The sequence below is a fragment of the Uranotaenia lowii genome, chromosome 2 (genome assembly GCF_029784155.1).
Source record: "Uranotaenia lowii strain MFRU-FL chromosome 2, ASM2978415v1, whole genome shotgun sequence".
Classification (NCBI taxonomy): Eukaryota; Metazoa; Arthropoda; class Insecta; order Diptera; family Culicidae; genus Uranotaenia; species Uranotaenia lowii.
In genome coordinates, this window is record NC_073692.1 from 202,151,150 (window position 1) to 202,171,524 (window position 20,375).

Consider the following 20,375-nt stretch of genomic DNA (forward strand, 5'->3'; position numbering starts at 1 on the left):
TTCATTTTTTTTTTCCTTTTTTATAGGAATTTAACCCATTAAGGTCATTCTTCCTCAAAACCTTTTTCATAAAGGATCAATTCCATAATGAAAATCCTATGGATGATTTTTTTTAAATAAAATTTCTGTTTATCGGATCAAACAAACTAATGTTGATTAAAAATTTAAAATCTTAATCTTATCACATTAAGGACCGCGAAGAAATCAAAGACGAGCAACCATGAAATTCCCCATTCTTTATCTCAAAAACCCCTGGACTTAATTTTACAAATTTAGCATTTTTCAGTTACGGCAAATATTGTGTTCAGTTATGTCGAATACAGTTCAACAATTAAATTCAGTCCATTCGAGTTTTACTTCAAAGTGTAGCACACTATTGGCAAGCGAAAAAACGAGATATCTCGTATTTAGACCGCAATGTGATGAGTTCATGATCTCCTGAATTCCTCAACATTTTATGTTGATTGTAAAATCTATTTACAAGCTAAATATTTTTCTGAATTTTGAATCTGGTATCAGAAAAGGGGAAGGTTTAATAGCGGCACGTTATCCAAACAAAAATTGTGCCTAATTAGCCAAATTTCAATACGATTTCTGGAATTTACAAAAAAAAAACGATTTCCGAATCTTATTCCAGATCAGAATTTTATGAGCCTAGTTTTAAAGCCCTCATTTATGAGTCTATAATTAATATTCTGTAATCCAGGTTTTATCAAAATTCACTATTTAAATGATTTATTTTAGTGTGTATTGAGAATCTGAATTAAAATCTAGCGTGAGCTTTCATTATGTCGTATGAAACAAAATGTTAACAAAAACTGACATAAACTAGTCACAATTTCCATCCATTTAGAATATTTGTAGCCTGTACGTGAAATATAAATTTAATGTCGTTTTTTAAACTTATGCAGCAGTTTTCTGTGAATTCGTAAGATGTTCCATACGACTTTAATGAAAACTCACGCGAGAAATATGAATAAGCGATGATCGAATCTGAGTTTTCAATTTTTAATTGCCATTTTCGAAGCATTCAATGTTTGAATTTTTTGTAAGAATCAAGTTTAAGAATTTCGAATTTGAATATAAAACAAAATTTTCCATGTTAGGAAAACTATTTGAATCTGAAAATTTGATGTGAAATGCAAAACCAAATTTGAACAAGGATTTCAAAGCAACTTTTATTCCTAATTTCTTATGATTATTCGAACCTAAAATCCAGAATCCTGAACTGGATAAAGAATCCGAAATACGAAAATAGGAATACAATTGTGGTTACCTGTGGAACCTACGAAATGGGTTTTATTTAATTTAATATGCAAAATTCAGACTTTAATTTCTATGAACAAGTGAAAATTTTTTGAAAAAGTGTAGCAGAATTTTGAACTTGGGATACGTTTTTGAGGTTTTGGCATTAGTTTTTAGTCTAGATTGCTACTCTTGATTGACCTTACTCTTTTATCATAATTTTATTCTGAATTTGAGATTTTGAGTGTTGAGTAGAATATCTCGCTTGTATTTTTGGATCCTCATGGGGAGAGTTTAACACCCAATGTTCAACATTTTCCCCTACTGCCGGTGCGACATGTCAGGAAATTCCAGGTGTTTGAAAAAGTATTCGAGGACTCGCGTTGGTTTACCTCCATTTTCGTTAAATCGAAAAACACGACTTCGAGTTTGACGGCATGTAAACAATACACATCAATGAGAAAGTATGCAAAATTTGGTAGAGTTTTACCCCATGGTAAAAAACTTATACCCTGTTAAATGTGTCGCAAAAATTTCGTGTTCGCCCTTTAATCGATACAAAAAAAAATGCATTTCAAATTTTACACAGGTTTTTGGATTTTTCTTATTCGGGCTTGTACATCTCTTTATCTGTGGTAATACCTCGAACACATGTTGATACCACATTGCATTAAGTATTTTTTTTTGATCAAGCAGTACAAATGGCTGAGAAATAAACACACATAAATGTACTACCTCAGTAGATTGCAATTACTATTTTCAAGAGTGTTTTGGGCTTTATCAGTAGAAATGTTTAAGGGATCTGGGTACAAAATGCGCAAAGCAGACAAGTTGTGCCACTATCAATAGTGCACTATAGACTGTTCCAGAAATTATAAGCATACTTTCAAAATCAAAAAAAAAAAATTAAATTTTATTCATTATATTTGGCACACTGTATAATTATGTGTGTCTTACCCAACCTTGTACTTTTATTTGATAAAAATCTTTAGTCATAAGCCAGACTTCGCACTTTTCCTCGAACGTGACTCATAAGCTTCTGCACAGTTGCATTAGCCACAATTTTCACCTTTTTTGGAAATCCTTTATAAATTTCCCGATGTAATCAGCTGGTTTCATGTATTTTCGTAGCTTTGCTTTGGTCAAAGAGAAGTCTCCATTGGCCGTGCCTCGGTGCAGTTTGGCGGATTCATATTTTTTTAGCGCAAAACAGACGTTTTGGCTTTTGTACCACCCTAGTGTGTCTTCAACGTAAAGACATGATGCCAAATCGGGCCAAAATATGACGGGTCCATCATGCTGCTTGATCATCGGCAATATACGCTTTTGGAGGCATTCTTTGATATTGTTCTTGGTGTTCATTGTTTCCGACACTTGCAAATTGCCTGCCACACCATCACCTCCTTACCAAATTTTTCAGTGAAAACAGCCTTTTCAGGTCCAGGAAGGGTTATATAGTCCGATTCATCGTCCATGATAATGCACCCAGAACTTTTGCAAAATATTGAATCATACAGTTTCCGGGCCCTTGGTTTGACAGAAGCGGCTTGATCTGGGTTTCTTTTAGGGGTTTTCTGCTTCCGGTAGGCACGTCTTGAGCCCAAGTCGCTCTTTAGCGCGCATCACGTTCGACGTCGGAAGCCGATGGTTTCTGTTTGTAGGCATCCCTAACCTTTTTGTCGGTAGCAGGTCTTACAGGACCAGATTTGCGACCACTCCTGGGTTCATCTTCAAATGTTCATCATATTTTTCAATAGCTGTCCATCCCAGTAAGAGCGTCCTCTCAAAAATCGACAGAGCATTCAAAAAATTGAGAGTTGAGTCACCGAACTTAGAATAAAACGGTTAATTTCGGCGACACTCTAAGAACGCAAATATTCTCATTCGGTTTGTCCTGCCGAGATACCTCCCAGTAAACATGAATCGGCAGGTTCGGTGACTAAATTCTCAAGTTTTTGAATGCTCTGACGATTTTTGAGAGGACGCGCTTACTGGAGATGTTTATGTATCCTAGGCAGCGTCTCCAACTTTCACACTCACTTCACAAAAGTTTGTCAAATGAAAGGCAAAGGCTTACTACTGTAAGTTCGTTTGCGATGTTTTAGTTGAAATTCGACGGTGTTTCAAATGCTGATGACGTTAATGATTTTCAAAGTGCACCTGATGATTTTCATATGAAAATCAAGACATTCAATTTCAAACGTAAATGAAAATTGTTATTTTTATGTGATTTATTTTCAAGTCTATTTTTTTGGGATTTCAAACTATTTCAGAGAGGAAGCCAACTAAGCCAACAAACTTGAAATTAATATTATTTTTATTAATTTTGATTCAAGTTTAACAAACATCATTTACATTATTTTTCGATTTTACAAGCAACAAAAAACTCTAAAATAGAACTTTGTTTATTTTTTATTTTGACAGCTTGATTCTGTTTGTATAAAACGATCTAATAATTTAAATTTATCTACTTATTTGATGATTTTAAACAAGGCATGAAAATGAAAGCAATCATTTTCAATCGAAAATGTTTTCTTTCATTTGCCTGTTATGCGGACCGGTCTGAAAGTTTTGTTTACTGACTTTCATAGCAACCCAAAACAAGGTTTCCAAAAAAAATCTGTGTTTTTGAGAAAAACAATTCTGATTTTCTGTCATTTTACACGTAAATTCTTTGCTGCTTTTCTGTAATGCTTTTTTATGCAAATGGGGTCTTTAACATATTAAAGTTAAAAAAAATTAACATTTTCATTCTTATGATGTTTTGTTAATTCAAAATTAGAAATCTAAAATCCATGTTGACATAAAAAATTACAACTTTTGAAATTCTTTCAATTTTTGTTAAATCTGTAAAATCTGTGAATCTTTAAAAAATTCTGTGTTCTGTGACACAGATACTAAGACAAAAATTTGCTCACATTCTGTGGAGTTATAGTTTTTTTCCTGTGATTTCGGTAACCTTGATTCAAGTATGTCGTCTTTCTGGTAGATTTACCGGATCCGCTTAAAATCTACCAATACTAAACCATTTATATTTAATGTAATTTTCATTATTATACCTTCCACTATTGAAATTAAGCAAAAAAAAAACAATTTCCATTCCTTCGTACCAGAATTTAGAGTTTTTGAATATTAAGCAAATGTTGTAAAATTTTAATTGATATTCAATGCTTTTAAAACAAAATTTTCATTACGAATAGGGAGTAGTACCCCGTGCTAAATATATCATTACAATTTTTCATGATGTGGTGTCAAGACTTCATAATTTTTTAAACTAGTTTGGTCGGGAAATGAATAAAAAAAAATAGTTGAATAAACTTTTAAAATATAATTTTGATAATGATGTGAATGTGGTTCACAGAATTTTCAAAGTTTTATATAAGTCTGTTTTCCTGAAGCTTTTCTAACTTCTCAAAATTATAAGTAGAGTAGAGTTCGCTAAAACAACTGTGGAGACCACTTTAAAAATCAATCATATGATATAATCAAAAACAATTTTCGAAGATACTCTTGATATTAAATTATTTGTTCATCTTTCTGTCAAACTGAAGAATATTTCAAAGATTTTAAATAAAGGTTTAATTCAGTGAACAAATTTTCAGTAGACCGCGTATAATTTTGTTTCCTGGGAAAAAAAAATTACTGTTGTTTTTTTTGTCAATTTTTCCCAATTCTGCAAAAAATACGGAAAATTTGGATAAATTAATAAAAAATATTGTAAATTTTATTTTTCGGCATATCGGTGAAAAGTAGTTCCGAATCTGATAAAGATGGATAGAGAAGTGAGAAGAAAATTTACAGATGTTGAAAAGAGCGAAAGAGTATTTTTGCGAGGAAACTTATTAACGTACACCATACTTTACCCTGCAACATTTCATTATTTAGGAGAAGTAGTACCGGGATAGAGGTGGCACTACCTTAACCTATACAATGAAATCTGGTTGGTCCGAAGTCTACATGTGGTGAACACGTATACTCCGGACGGGCAGTATACGTGTTCACCACATGTAGACTTCGGACCAACCAGATTTCATTGTATAGGTTAAGGTAGTGCCACCTCTATCCCGGTACTACTTCTCCTAAATAATGAAATGTTGCAGGGTAAAGTATGGTGTACGTTAATAAGTTTCCTCGCAAAAATGCTCTTTCGCTCTTTTCAACATCTGTAAATTTTCTTCTCACTTCTCTATCCATCTTTATCAAATTCGGAACTACTTTTCACCGATATGCCGAAAAATAAAATTTACAAAATTAATTAACGGTGGTTAACTTATCTTAAAAATTAAAAAAAAATATTTTAACCAATTTGGCGTTAAGTCGAATCGTGTAAATTTTTGCAAAAAAATCTTAAATGAGTTAAAATCTTCAATACCAAAAACTCAAAGTCTTTCTTGAATGATGTTAGAAATATTTGTAATCTGATCTTTCCCAATTTCTAAAAATTTTTAGAACTTATTTTTTAAGCATATTTTTGAAACGGATAACTAAGCAAGAACTGAATCCGTGATCGATAAAGGATAATAGACAGATTCCAAATCAGGTTTCAGTTTTCACGTAAACCTTATTTATTTATTAGTTATCAAAAATCGATTTTACTTAAGACGGATCAACCTTGAAACTTTTACACGTTATATCACTAAATCAAGAGGTAATAGATAAAATCTGCAAAAAGATTTGTATTTGGGACGCCACAATATTTGAAAGTCTGTTATTAAAACGTAGACAGCAGAAATGATGTTCCCCTGTGGATGTGTCCAATATTGTACAATATTGAGAATTTATTTTTTTTTCTTGTAATCGATTCTCTATTCAGTGACGGTAACCTTTTTGTAGAATTACATCAAAATGAAATCAAGGAGATTTTTCTGCCTTCGTTTCAAATGAAGTTGATGAAGATTTATTCACATTTTTTTTCAAATTAAAGGGTACCGAATTTTTTTTCTGACCAGGGGACCAATTTTGGACCACCTTGTAAAGCTCTCTTATAAATCAACTAAAAATGAAAAAAATTAGTGCATTACATTAAGTGCCTGGGTTTCAACAATATTTGCTAAAAAGTTTCATGATCATTTGTTTTATAAGAGAGCTGGACAAGGTGGTCCAAAATTGGTCCTCTGGTCCAAAATAAGTCCGTTACCCTATATACCAAGAAAAACATTCAATTCTGAAAACATGATAATTTAATAAAGAGCTTCGCGGGCCACAAAAAGATAGTTGCGGGCCAACTGCGGCTCGCGGATTGTAGTTTGGCCACCCATGGTTTAGATTCTCAACTATCGAAGTGTCTGAAAATATTGTCTAATTAATTTTTTCTGCTTGGTGACAATTAATTGAAAGTTATTTGAAATTTAGATCGAAATCAAGGAAAACTTGAAGTGAGAAATTTTCACGACACAGAGATCGTTTAAAGATAAATTTATACTTACCATGGCCAATCACTGCATTTAAAACAAATTAGTGATATTTTTCAGGTATAAAATGTCACAGATTCTTCAAAACACGTGTAGCGCGTATTAGTCACATGGCACGTTTTATTAAATTTCCCCCAAAGTCTGGGGCACACTTCAAGTACTACCTAACAAGCTTCGGGATATAACCAAGAACAGTCATAACTAGGTATTTCAAAAATTTCTGTTTGAGGACACTTGTTCATAGGGAGGTGGCCTCCCCCAATTGAAAGCAGAAACAGTCATTTGAGAAAACTTTAAAATTTCCTACTTTTCAGCCCTATTTTTGCAATGGATTTAAAATGCAATGGTATAAATTTGTATCGAAAAAAAACAGCTACATTTACAACATCCGCCTGATTCACCGCAAACAGCGATAAGCGCCTTCGATTAAACGATCGTTTTCATTTATCGTCATTGCAGGTATCCCGTACACTCACATATCCAGCCCGATGCCGGACTTCTACCGGTCAAAGAAGCAAGTTCCGCGGGGTGTTGCCAATCGGCGAGCAGCTTTGGCGTGGATTCGAAACAACAACCGAAAGACCGGGGTTCTCTACTTTGGAGATGACGACAACACCTTCGATTTGAAGCTGTTCTCCGAGATAAGAACCACGCGTAAGGTGTCGATGTTCCCAGTTGGTCTGATCGGGGATTACGCCGTTAGTACCCCGATTGTGAAAAATGTAAGCCGTTTAAGTGTTCGAATTATCAACCAGTAGTTAAACTGACAGAAGTGCTTTCCTACGTTCTAGGGTCAAGTGATCGGATTTTTCGATTCGTGGCCAGCCAAACGGAAGTGGCCGGTGGATATGGCCGGTTTTGCCGTCAACCTCGAGTACATGGGTCTGAGTCCGAACGTGACGATGCCCTTCAAGGCGGGCTACGAGGAGGACGCATTCCTGCGCAGCATCGGCCTCAAGATGCAGGACATCGAACCGAAGGCCAAAAATTGCACCGAAGTGCTAGTCTGGCACACGCAAACCAAAAACAGCAAACCGCCAAAGATACGCATCAGCAACGGGGCCATGCAGAATGATAAGATTAGCCTGGGGGTTCTGCTGAAGCAGCTCGAAACAATGGGTGTCAACCACATTAGTCACTCGGAAGGTAAGGTCCAGTACTTATGTATATTTGTAGGTATCCGGGTGCTCGATTTATCTTCGTTTTGGAGTAACAACAATTCGATTCAATCACCCATGTGAATGGCTGATTGGCAGATAAGAAACGTATCAATCGATGAGTAGCCAGACAATAAGGATTCCAGTTCGATTGACGAACGATGGGTTCCACTTTAAAAAATTGTCGATGTCCTTTGACATGTTTTGTTATCTTGATACATGCAAAAATATTGTATTCAACATCTGATAAATAAAAATCGAGGTATTTTTTTGAGAATTTTTCGGCTGATAAACATCGAATTTTGAAAAGAATGACAGAATGAGGTGATTTTTTGCAAAACTCCCTCTGTTATGAAGGTGACCCAAATTTGTATAGGATAGAGATAATTTGAATGATCTTACGTGCTTCAGGCTGAAATAGATCGTTGGCCTACTTCTTCACATGCAAAAATTTAAGCCCAATCGGAATTCGAGAGAGGGTATCAAAATATAGTCTCATAATGGATCACCACCAATGCTTTGATGTAGTGTTTTTTAGTCAAAGTTGTCAACTTTACGGAGAATTCACTCAATCTTAGCTACTCACTTACGCACTATCGGGTTTGAGCCGGCGAAAAGCGAAAAACTGAACGTTATCGGATCGCTTTTCTTAACAAGTTGATAACTTAATAATTAACTAAAGGGTGATACGGTCAAAATTTGGTCAAGGAAAAACGCGTGTAAATCAGTGAAATCGTTTATTTAAAAAATCAAATTAAATTTCTTTTTCGAGCTTATAAAAGAATAAAATTCAGGAAAAATATTCAGTTAGGCATCCGCTTTTCCAAATCCGAATTGCCGGACCTTACGCTTAACCCCTGCCATCAGATTTTGTACAGTCACCTTGTCCACCTTCTTCGCCGCAAAAAGCCAGTTTGTCTCGAACTGCTGCTCGTCCTTAGCAGTTTTTTTGTCTTCTTTAGGTTCCGCTTGAGAATAGCCCAGTATTTCTCAATTGGGCGGAGCTCTGGCGTGTTGGGAGGGTTCTTGTCCTTGGGAACCACCTGCACGTTATTGCCGGCGTATCACTTATGGCCTTTTAACCGTAATGGCAAGATGCCAAATCCGGCCAAAACAGTACGGAACAACCGTGTTTCTTCAGGAAAGGCAGCAGACGTTTATTCAAACACTCTTTTACGTAAATTTCTTGGTTGACAGTCCCGGAAGCTATGAAAATGCTGCTTTTCAAGCCACAGGTACAGATGGCTTGCCAAACCAGATATTTCTTCGCGAACTTTGACAGTTTCGTGTGCTTGAAGAATCTGCTACCTTTCCCCTTCCTTTTGCAGTATAAAACTCCTGTCCCGGAAGCTGCTTGTAGTCGGCTTTGACGTAGGTTTCGTCGTCCATTACCACGCAGTCAAACTTCGTCGGCATCGTCGTGTACAGCCTCCAAGATCGGGCTTTGGCCGTCGTATTTTGTTTATCATCGCGATTTGGAGTCACTACCTTCTTGTTAGTCGATAGTCCGGCTGGTTTTTTAGGCTCGATGCACGGTTGTAGACGATACACCCAGCTTATTTGCGGCATCTCGGAGAGAGAGGTTAGGGTTTCGCTTGAAACTACCGGCAACTCTTTTTGTCGTCTCAGCGGCTTCCGGTTTTCGATTTCCCCCCGATCCAGACTTCCTGGCTGTCGACAAACGTTTCTTAAACACTTTAATTACATTTGTAACGGTTGATTTGGCAACTTTTTGCGATTTCGCCAGCTTTGCGGGCGTGTAGCTCGGATTTTCGCGATGCGCGAGCAAATTTTTGATACGCTGCTCTATTTCCTTGGACGGCATTTTGACAACTGAAGAGTGAATTCCAAAATCAAAATAGGAGCAACATTCTACACACACACACACCTTCAAAATGAGGGGTGTTCAGGTTTTTAAAAATGCAAAATTGAAAGAAATACGTCAAGTTGATATTGACCAAATTTTGACCGTATCACTGACGTGATATGCCGAAGTGACGCATATCCTTTTTTCGATTTTGACTTTTTGACGTTATTTTGTGCGTTTTTCTATGAGATTTCAAATGATTTCAACAAATCTAGAAAATATCAAACAGTTTTTGAGAAAATCGAAAAAAACAAATCGCCAAAAAAGCGATTTATGTACCGAAGTAACGCATATGTTTTTGAAATTGATACAGAACAATCTCAATAACCCGTATTATTTCCAAGCTATATTCCTCAGATTTAGAAAAAAAGTCATTTTTAACGATCCAACGATCTGTTTAAGATAACATAGAGAGGACCCCCCCCCCCCAAAATTCAAATATTTATTTAGTTTGAAAATAAAAAAAATTAATAACCCCCCTTAAACTTTTTTCATCGAGCTTTTCCCAAAAATCTTTTTTATTATCAGGCATAAGTGGATAAAGTTTCTTTAAAATCGATTTTTTTTTTCACTTCAACCTCTATTCCTCTGTCTGTTTTCATTTCTAAAGTGAAGCGAAGATTAAAAGTTAAAGTCCGGGGGCGATGGTTTGTTTCACTGTGAATAATGCAAATCGCTTCCAATCTCCTTTAAAACAAGATTTATAATGAAACGAAAACGATCCTCTGACGAATTCCACCTCTTTGATTTCGGCCAGTTTCGGTCGATGGACACCCTATTTTTAACACCGTATATTTTTTCCTCACTCGAATACAATTAAGGAAGATCCAACGCATTGGCCATTTTAACTGAAGAACGAAATTTGTTCCAGTTGCATGACAAGACTGTGGAATACATCACTCCTACGCGTCGAGGAATCTTTAAAGCAAAACAAATGATTATACGCCGCACTGACGCATATCCGTTGAAGCAATTATACGAATTTTACGCAAAATAAAGAATAATTAATCAAAAGACTGCATTTGTCATCTATCTTTGCATAAATTCTACAGATCACACTTTATGATAAGTCCCAGATTAACGAATAATGAGGAAAAAGAGAAAATCACTTTTATTCGCAAAAAAAAATGGTTTATGCGTCACTTCGGCGTAACACGGCAAATAACCCTTTAAGATATCTCCAGTTTTTCAACTAATTATCATGGATACTGAACGACATTGGAAAACTTATATGATGAAGAAAATAAAATTACACATGTTTCTATAGATTTTTTCTGAAATTTAAGGTACACCATATGGAAGCTTATATTAAAAGTTTTCAATTGAACCGTTCAAAGTTTTTACACACTAATTCGATCTAAATACATCGTCTTGATTTATCCGGCTATTTGAAATCATGGGATATTTTTTGGACTGGTGTGATGCAAATAGGGCTCATTGTCTTAAAAATGAAAAATAATTAAATTAAATTAGAAGCTACATTAGATTACATTAGAAGCTTACATTTTTGTCAATTTCGGTTGTACTTACAAGCCAAACAAACACAATTGAGGCCCGTAATCTTTTTTTTTACTTTTTTAATGAAAAATAATATGAATGTTAATTGAGGAAATAAAAAAAAATTAAAAAAAAAATAAAATAATCAAAATAAAATAATAAAAATTAAAAAACTAAATAAGAAATAAAATGCAACTCGCTCATTTTCACCATCTAACATCTTTTCTAACTTTCTATCGGTCTATATAATTTCATAATCTTACATAAAAGGACATCATTTTTTCACTGATAGTGCCGACAAACTAACTAACAAACATTACTTACTATGAGTAAATCCATAATAACTCGCGTGAGCTTTCTTTACGTCGTTTGAAACATCTTAAGAATTCACAGAAAGCTGCTGCTAAAGTTACAAAAATAACTTTAAAATTAGTATTTCCCAAATAAAATATGTTGTCCAGATTACGAATATTCTAAACGGATAGAAGTTGCGACTAGTTTATGTCAGTTTTTGTAATGAACTGTTCGTTGAAAATGTAATGAAAGCTCACTTGAGATAAAATTTTGCAAAATATATCAATGACATTAAACAATTAAGGAAAGTTATTAAATTGTTCCCGGCATTAAGATTTTGCTGTTCACTTTCCGTTCCGTTCCGTTGAAAATATATGAAAAAGTAAAAGCTAAACTGAAATCTTTGTAACTTTTTTCATGTGCGTCGAATTGATTTGAAGTGTTCTGCAAAATTGTTTTCAACTTTAAAATCTGTACGTCACAAAGTTTTTGATGCTTCGTAGTGTTGCCAGAATAAATTTTGAATTATTTTTGAAAATTTCAACTTATTCATAGAAAGTTTTCTACCAATTCGGAGGTCTTTGAGGGTCCCATTGAAATTATCTGAATTAGCTAAAACTTTGCTTGATTGGGGGTGGAAGCTTGGTTTCAATAAAGTTGGGAAATAATGGTCACCCTAATAATGAACACATTTTGTACACTTAAAAAAAACGAACACAAAAACGTATAGGATCTCAATGAAACTTGACGTTTCCTCCTTATCACTAGATTTGGCCTTTCGGTGGAATAAGACGGAAATGGCTATAGAAGTGCAGATTTTGAAGGCTGCTGCTGATCGTTTTGATTTGGCTTTCCGGTGGAATAAGACGGAATTGGCTTTAGAATCGCAGATTTTTAAGACTGCTGCTGATTGTTTTGATTTGGGCTTCCGGTGGAATAAGACGGAATTGGCTATAGAAGCGCAGATATTTAAGGCTGCTGCTGCTGATTATTTTGATTTGGCCTTCCGGTGGAATAAGACGGAATTTTTATGGTTGTTATAATTTGGCTTTCCAGTAGAAAAATGGTGAATGGGCTTGGAAGCGTAGATTTTCAGGCAGCTTCTGCTGATTTTTTATTTTGATTTGTCCTTTCGGATAAAAAAGTAATGGCCATTGGAAGCACAGATTTTCAGGACTGTTGTTCGGCTTATTGTTCGTTATGGTTAGGCCAAAAAGACGTAATCGGCTTGGGAAGTGCAGATTTTTAAGGCTGCTGCTTGTTTGATTTGATTTGGTCACCCTGTGGAAAAAGACGGCATGGATTTTGAAGCGCAGATTTTCAGGCAGCTTTTGCTGATTATTTGCTTTGATATGGCCTTTCGGTGGAAAAAACGGAATTGGCGATAGAAGCGCAGATTTTTAAGACTGCGTTTTTGATTGTCTGCTTCAATTTGGCCTTCCGATGAAAAAAAACGGAGATGGGTAAGGAAGTACAAATTTTTAAGGCTGCTGTTGCTGATTGTTTTTTTTTTGTTTCGATTATAGTCGTTTTACTATCTTTATGGCATTCGCGACTTTATCAACGTTTCAGTTGGCGGATCGTTATTGAAAAACTTATCCGGTACAACTGTGTTCGATGTTTACTCTTGGGCTCGAACTCGCGGACATCGGCTCAGGAGACAACAGACTTGCCAACAGAGCTATATCACAAGCCCGTGGTTGCTGATTGTGTGTTTTGATTTGGCTTCTGGTGGAAAAAGACAGAATTTGCTTAAGAAGCACGGATTTTTAAGACTGCTGCTTCTGATTTTTTTTTATTTTGATTTGGATTTTAAGGCTACTGCTGCTGGTTGTTTGTTTCAAGTAAGCCTTCTGATTGGGTAAGTTGTTTCTAAGAATAATATCAAATTATTCCGGCTCTGACGAATTGTGAAGGCTTTTGGGAAGAATATTTGCGGATTGGATGAAGAATATGCAGAAAAAAATTAATTTGAAAAGCTTTTGACGAGAATGTAATGTAGAATTAAGATTAGGGATATTTGGGATATAAAATTTTGTATTTTAGAAAAACAATAGTCTGTAAATCAAAGATTCTGATGAGATTAGAGTTGAGAAGGAATGTAGAGATGAGATGAGATGAAGGATAAGCAGAAATAAAATAAAATTTGTAGGATGGAGAGTAAAGATGTGGAATATGGAAAAAAATTAAGGATATTTGGTAAAAACATTGTGGTATAAAGGAAAAAAAAACAAAAGCTAACGCGTAAAAAGTTTTAATTGAGAATAGAGGTGAGAAGGAATGTAGGATATTCGGCAACACTGAAGATAAATAAAATGAAACAAATTGCTATGGCAACGTTTGCTATTTTGGCAACACTAGGCAAACAAACAAAACAAAGTCAGTCATTGATCTATTCTTGTGAGCTACAGACGTGTCTAAGTGAATCTCTGAATTGAGATTCGTAAAATCACGACAGGTTATATATTAATTATCAACTTTCCACAAGACTTCAAGTAATTTTGAGTTCTGCAAAAAAAAGTTATAGAGATATTCTAGTTTTTTTATTTTACCCTTTTTTAATGAAGTATTGAACCAAATTGAATATTAGTTATTTTTTAAGCAACAATTTAATCGATATGCAGGTTTGAACAAATTTTGTTAAATTAATTAGTTTTTTTTTTAACTTTATTCAGTATTACCAGACAAACCGTAAACTGGGGGAACATTGATCATTTTTTATATTTATTTTAGAAGGAATGAAGGAATATTCATTTTCAAATATTTTGAAAGGGGTTGCTTTTTTGTAACACTAAAAAATACATCATTGAATCAATTTCTACAAATTTGAGCTACTAGAAGTGTTGTGTTTAATTTTGTTGAATACAGTTTAATTAGGCTGGAACAAATATCTAGTTTTTTTTTGTCACCCTACACTTCGAAATTTCCGAAAAACCCGAAGGGGGAAATAAATAAAGTTTTAAGTATTTCATGAAAATTTCGATGAAAATTTCAAGTATCCGAAATATTACAAGACCAAAAAACAAATTTTGGAAGATTGAAGTTATTTCACCATGTGTATTCTTGATTTTATTGAATTTTTAGATAAAAAATTACTTGATTTATAGATTTTGTGCAATGATATAGTATGCAATTTGGTTGCATACAATCCCTCCCCCCCCCCCCCCTCGCGATTTTTCAACTCAGAGTGACAAAAGAAGGATTTGAAATTTGTTCCGGCGATTATTTAATTTATAACATTAAAGTAATGCTTCTAAGCTTAGCACAGTCCCTGCGAATGAATAAACTAGATAACTCGTATTTGGTCCGCAATGTGTTGATAATTATTTACAGAAAAAAAACTATACAAAAGAACTTAATTATTAATTTATTTACAGGCACCACAGCACAGATCATCAAAGACGGTAAAGCGAAAACCCTGTCGTCTTGGTTCAGCTAATTTGCGCCCGATTGAATACACTACTGACGTTTCAAAGCAGGTGTTGCTGAGCGAGCAATATAAAACCACCAGATATCAGCAACAACTCACAAGGATTTTCCTAAATTATTTTAATTACTAAGAAACCAGAAACACTTTTCAACGCGATGAGTTCGATTCCTTAGGAATGCTCCATCCAAATTTTGGATTTATCACTTGGACGCCACCTAGTAGCAGATCGTGGAATTCCTCCTAGGTTCAGTACCTACTTTTAAGTTCAAACAGTTCCAAAAGGGTGTGTCTTCATGGCAATTTCCCTCCTACAATGATATTCAAACCCGAACAAACTCCTGCATTAGGTTTAGTGCAACGCACATTCTTATCACCATCATCGTATCAAACAAAGATTGTATAGTTACTAGATAGAAAACACTGAAATTGAACGAGCCCACGATGGGTGATAGAAGAAGAAACCTCCTAGTTGATAATATTTAAACGAAACTCATCCGAGATTCAATTTCGACTTATTTAAAATGAATCAACCAGTAGAAAAAAAAAACTAACCCGGAAAAACGACGACACGAAAAAAGATTCACCACATTTATGACCTAACGACACAATCAGCTTAGGGTTATGTTTGCTGTGATATTAGTTTAGTTTTAGTTTTCAGGAAACTGTTTCCTTACGCTGTGTTTGAAGATTGATTAAATCAATCGGATGCTTAATCTACGTAGTTCGAAGTTACTGTTATGTGATAGAACAGGAAACCATTACGATTGCACAAACACTCGTTAGTAAATAGTCGTTTGCTGGGGAAATTTGAATTTTTCCTCACTAATTAAGCATTGCATTGCAAATTCTTTTTCATTGTACATAAAAAAATCAGCAAGATAGCAAAAAACTGACTTTTTTCCTTGAAAATGAAAAATGCCATAGCTTCAACTTTCCTTTATTCAGTCAATTTTGATGTTTTGAATTTATCTTCTTAACTTTCGTATTTCAATTAGATTCTACAGTGATTAAAGAACACAATAAAAGACCGAGTAATAATTTAAAGAACGTAGAATATCGCGAAGTTCATGTAAGAATAAATCATTTCAAACGTAATAAAGCAAAAAAAAAACAATTAGTTAGATAGTCTCCGTTAAGGGTTTTTTGGTGAAAAAGATAAATAATTTATGGAGAAAAAGAAACTCCCAGAACAAAATAACTGAAGAATAAAATGTATCACGTTGAAAAAACATCTATACCTACTACCTTTAACTTTACAAATTGTCATTGTCTAAATTCTTACACTACTCAAAAAACAGCTAACTGTGCTTTTCGTAAATGTTTAATAATGCAAACTAGGGCTCATGAACATAGCTAAAAGACAATTTGATATTTAAAAAAAACCAAACCGACGATTAACGAGCCATGGTTGTGTACATAGGAGTTCAATCATCGAATGAGATACGTTCTTTGTAGCATTTGAATTTGCCTTGTAACTATTTGCTATTTTTTCACAGCTGGAAAATAAACCAATAAACTTTTAATCGAAACGTGCATCAGCTTTTTATTCCGAAATTGTTCCTCACTTCTCACAGCAGACAATTCAAAACAACTCGTTCTCACTTTCTCCGTACTCTTGCAACCCCGATGAATCTTCTCGAACCACACTCATCACCAACAACAATTCAGCGTTCCAAGAAATGTTTCTCTAGCCGAAACTCATCAACAATCAGCCAGCATCAGCATCCGCAGAACCGAATTGATGATAACAGCGGTCACTCGCAAACAAATCTAAACGATTAAGTATTTTCAAACATGTGGACTAGGTAGTTGGTATACAAATCGGTCCGACTTGTCAGGATTGTTCCTAATGATGAAGCAATTCATGAGCCATCCAGTTGATGATTCGGCTGCGTCTACAATAAAACCATACTTCTCTTACTGCAAACGACTGGCCGACCAAATATGAGTTGGTTGGTTCTCGTCAATAATATTATGCGCCTGTTAATCCAGACGGTTTGCTGCGATCAACGTACCCATGTCCCGAACGATGATGGGTAACAAAATTCATGTTGAACTGTATAGTCGAACTCTAACGAAGAAAGATGCAAAATAAGTGAAGCAACAAGTAACAAAGTTTATAATTCCAAAATCAAAAATGAATATATTGAAAACATTCTCCTAAAAAATTTTCGATTTTAGTAGAATCACTCTATCTCAGCTCAAACTTACTGAAGAAAGCACAAATTTTGAGAAAAAAAATAGTGTGATAGTTGATCTATCTTGTGTGTGTATGTGTGTATGGTTCCCCCATCGGTAGCAAGATCCAGTCTATGGCTGTGTGGCTTGGCCTTCAAATTGCTTCTAGGGCTTCCACGGCCGATGGTTCGTCGAGGGAAGGCATCCAACCTTCAGAAACCTACAATGGTTGGCAATCCACTCAGCTTTCAATAGTCTCTTCAGATCTCTCAGATTCATCTGGGGTTAGATGCATTCCCTCTGAAATATTGAGTGCATTTAGTTATTTACACAATGGAACACATTCTATCTGTCGGCAACTTAAGGGATTCTAACCCAAAAGTTTTCTGGCCGATACCGGGAATCGAACCCAGTACGCCTGGGTTACCAGACTCGCGCCAGTCTGTCCACTTTTCTATCTTATGCAAAAAAATTGAACAGAAAATATTTTATCAAATCATTGAAAATATTGTTTTTCCTAAATGACACTAAGACAGGTCCTTCGTTGATAAATCATTTTATAATTTTCATGAAAAAAAAAATGATGGATGTCATGGACAGAATTGGTTGCTTTGGCTCGAAATGTCCAAAACAGTTTATCAACATTAATGTAACTAGCTTTTGTGAATTTGCTAAAAGAAATTAATAACTTTATTTTTAACCAAAGCAAAAGACATTTTTCCACGGAAAAACCTCATGAATATTTTTTACTTTAGTTAGATAATCTTGATCAAATTTGAACTGAAGATTTATTTTAAATTGGAAGTAAACCGTTACAAATAAAATACTCTACAATCAACAGCTAATTAGTCAGGATACTATTTCTGGTCTTGGTACATTCAACATCGAGTTTGTTTAGATTCACTCTGTTAGTGACACTCATAATCCTTTCTCTCATAATCCCTTCTCTGTATCACATTAATGTCTTCGACAAAGGTGGAGCTAGGAATTTTTCCTACTGAATAATTTCATCAAAATATAGAGTTTGAATAACGCAAACGCTATGTTAAGTGTTTTATGATAACTTTATTTTATTAAAATCCAAAGATGTATTAAAAACAACAGTTGACGGTCCCTATATTTAGTCGAAAAAAGCACAAACATGTTAGAGAGTCTCCATTGCAAGGAGGGGTTAGTATTTAATATTCATAGAAATATTTCTTGTACTCAAATATTCTTTGATGCCAAATTTGTTTTATTTTACTTGATTAATATCCATTTTTATCTCCCCGCTGAAAGAAAGAAGAGGCTTCAATTTATCATACAATCATTTCTCGTATTCAAACACTCTTCCATGCCAAATTTGGATCCATATGCTCGCTAAGTTCTCGAGTTATGTATGAAAATTGTATGGAAGCTCCATGGGAAGATATTTGAAGTTTGTTGGCATGAATAGAAAATTTATCCAGCAAAAGGAAACATAAAAGAGGTTGTGTGCGAACGAAGAGTGTTAGAATTCTATTTGGCATAATTTGAAAACTGATCAGGCAAATAAAGCGAAATGTTACATCATTCAGATACTAAAAATGATTTTATAGTAGTTCATGAGCAATTTTCGCATTGGAAGAGGGAAAAGGCGGGAAGTCCTTATTAATAACTAGCTGATTCTACCCGGCCTTGCTCGGGTTCACATAAAATATAAATCAAAATGATTCGTTTGACTTTCCGAAAATTAAGAATTGTGATTTTCCTTCTCATATTATAGAAAAAAATATAGTTATGAAACTTTAATTAATGGACATTCAAAATAATTTCCCTTGAATGCTCATTCAGCGAATCACGAAAAACATTTTCTCACCCACCATTTTTAGGAAGGTTGAAAAGAATTCGTCTTATATTTTTTATCTTCAAATGATATACAGACCCCGTTTGATTTTGGCAACACGCCCGTACATTTTGTGTTGCCAAAATCGAATGTTGCCAAAATCGAACGGTTTTTTTTCTCAACTTTTTTTCAGTTATTTTTTCAAAAACGTATTTATGGTGTTTGTCTAAATTAAATTGTTCCTATTATAACGAAAACTAAAAGGTAATGTTAATTCCAAAAACCGTTCGATTTTGGCACATGTGCCAAAATCGGATGTTGCCAAAATCGAATGTTGCCAAAATCGAATGTTGCCAAAAACGAACGGGGTCTGTAATTTTTTTTCATTTTTCTCATCCGCCATTTAATAAAAAATTTCTTTTGGACATCATCCCACTTATAAAAAATTAAAAATTCTTCTTTCGAATCTTGTTGAACCATGTTGAAGACTAACTTTTGATGTTTTAAATTATATTTTTGCTATCCTCGCTTTTTAATTTCACACTTCAATTTCTTTTTTTGTCATCCCCCCTTTCGATTTCCCAGAAAATCCAAAAGGGGGAAATAAATTAAGTTCAAGGTATTTTATCGAAAATTTGATGAATTTTACGAAAATTCAAACATTTGAGAGAGCAAAAGTCTAACTGTAGAGAATGAGAATTGTATTCGAATTTTTTCAAATTTTAGATCTTAAATAACTCCATTTTTCGATGCCATGCGATGTAGGTTGTATGCAAGTTTATTGCATGCAAGCTTTTGTTCATTATGTTCCAATTTATTGAAACTTTGGATTATTTTTACTGTCCCCACCGCATGAGGTTTTTAAACTCCAAGTGACAGAAAAGTATTTAAAATTTGTTCCAGCTGTTCAAATTTGTTCTTTAACACAATCATCCCATTAATTTTTGTGAACAGGGATCAATGTTTGAAATTATAGACATCATCTCAAAATTGGATGGTAGAATTGAACACATTGATGACCAAAAATAATTCAAAAGTTATAAATTGGCCAACGAAATTGAATAGTTCTAAACTAAAACTCTCAGATTCAATTATCTCAACAATTTTCCATTCACCCGTTTACATTCCCCGACGGCTACCAAAGTGTTGAAATCGAAGCATTCAACTAGAGATGTACCGAACATTCGGTTAACCGAATATTCGGCGTCGAATAGCGGCCCAAAAACCGTTAAGCCGAATATTCGGCTCCCCGAATAGTTGAGATAAGTATTCGGCCGAATTGGCCGAATAGGCCGAATATTGGTTATTTAAATTTATGGAATAACAGACTTGTAAAGTATATCGACTTATTTTGGATAATTTCTTAAATATCCAAAAGAAATGTTAAAAAGCTTCACAATCATCAACGATTTTTGGTATTAACTAAACATCTAAAGTCTGCTTCATTTAATATTGGAACAAATTCTTTTGCTCATTGTGGCGCTCCTAGTGG

The 20,375-nt window shown here is 34.5% G+C and overlaps 1 protein-coding gene across 1 annotated transcript in view; it reads left to right on the forward strand.

Moving 5' to 3' along the window:
• Positions 1 to 16,424, forward strand: part of LOC129747225 (galactosylgalactosylxylosylprotein 3-beta-glucuronosyltransferase S) — a 42,389-nt gene extending 25,965 nt beyond the window's left edge. The window contains exons 4-6 of the mRNA XM_055741320.1: positions 7,116 to 7,378; positions 7,448 to 7,802; positions 14,849 to 16,424. Coding sequence (XP_055597295.1) covers positions 7,116 to 7,378; positions 7,448 to 7,802; positions 14,849 to 14,910 — 680 coding nt within the window. The 3' untranslated portion in view covers positions 14,911 to 16,424. The remainder of the gene's footprint in view (positions 1 to 7,115; positions 7,379 to 7,447; positions 7,803 to 14,848) is intronic.
• Positions 16,425 to 20,375: the final 3,951 nt, after the last annotated feature.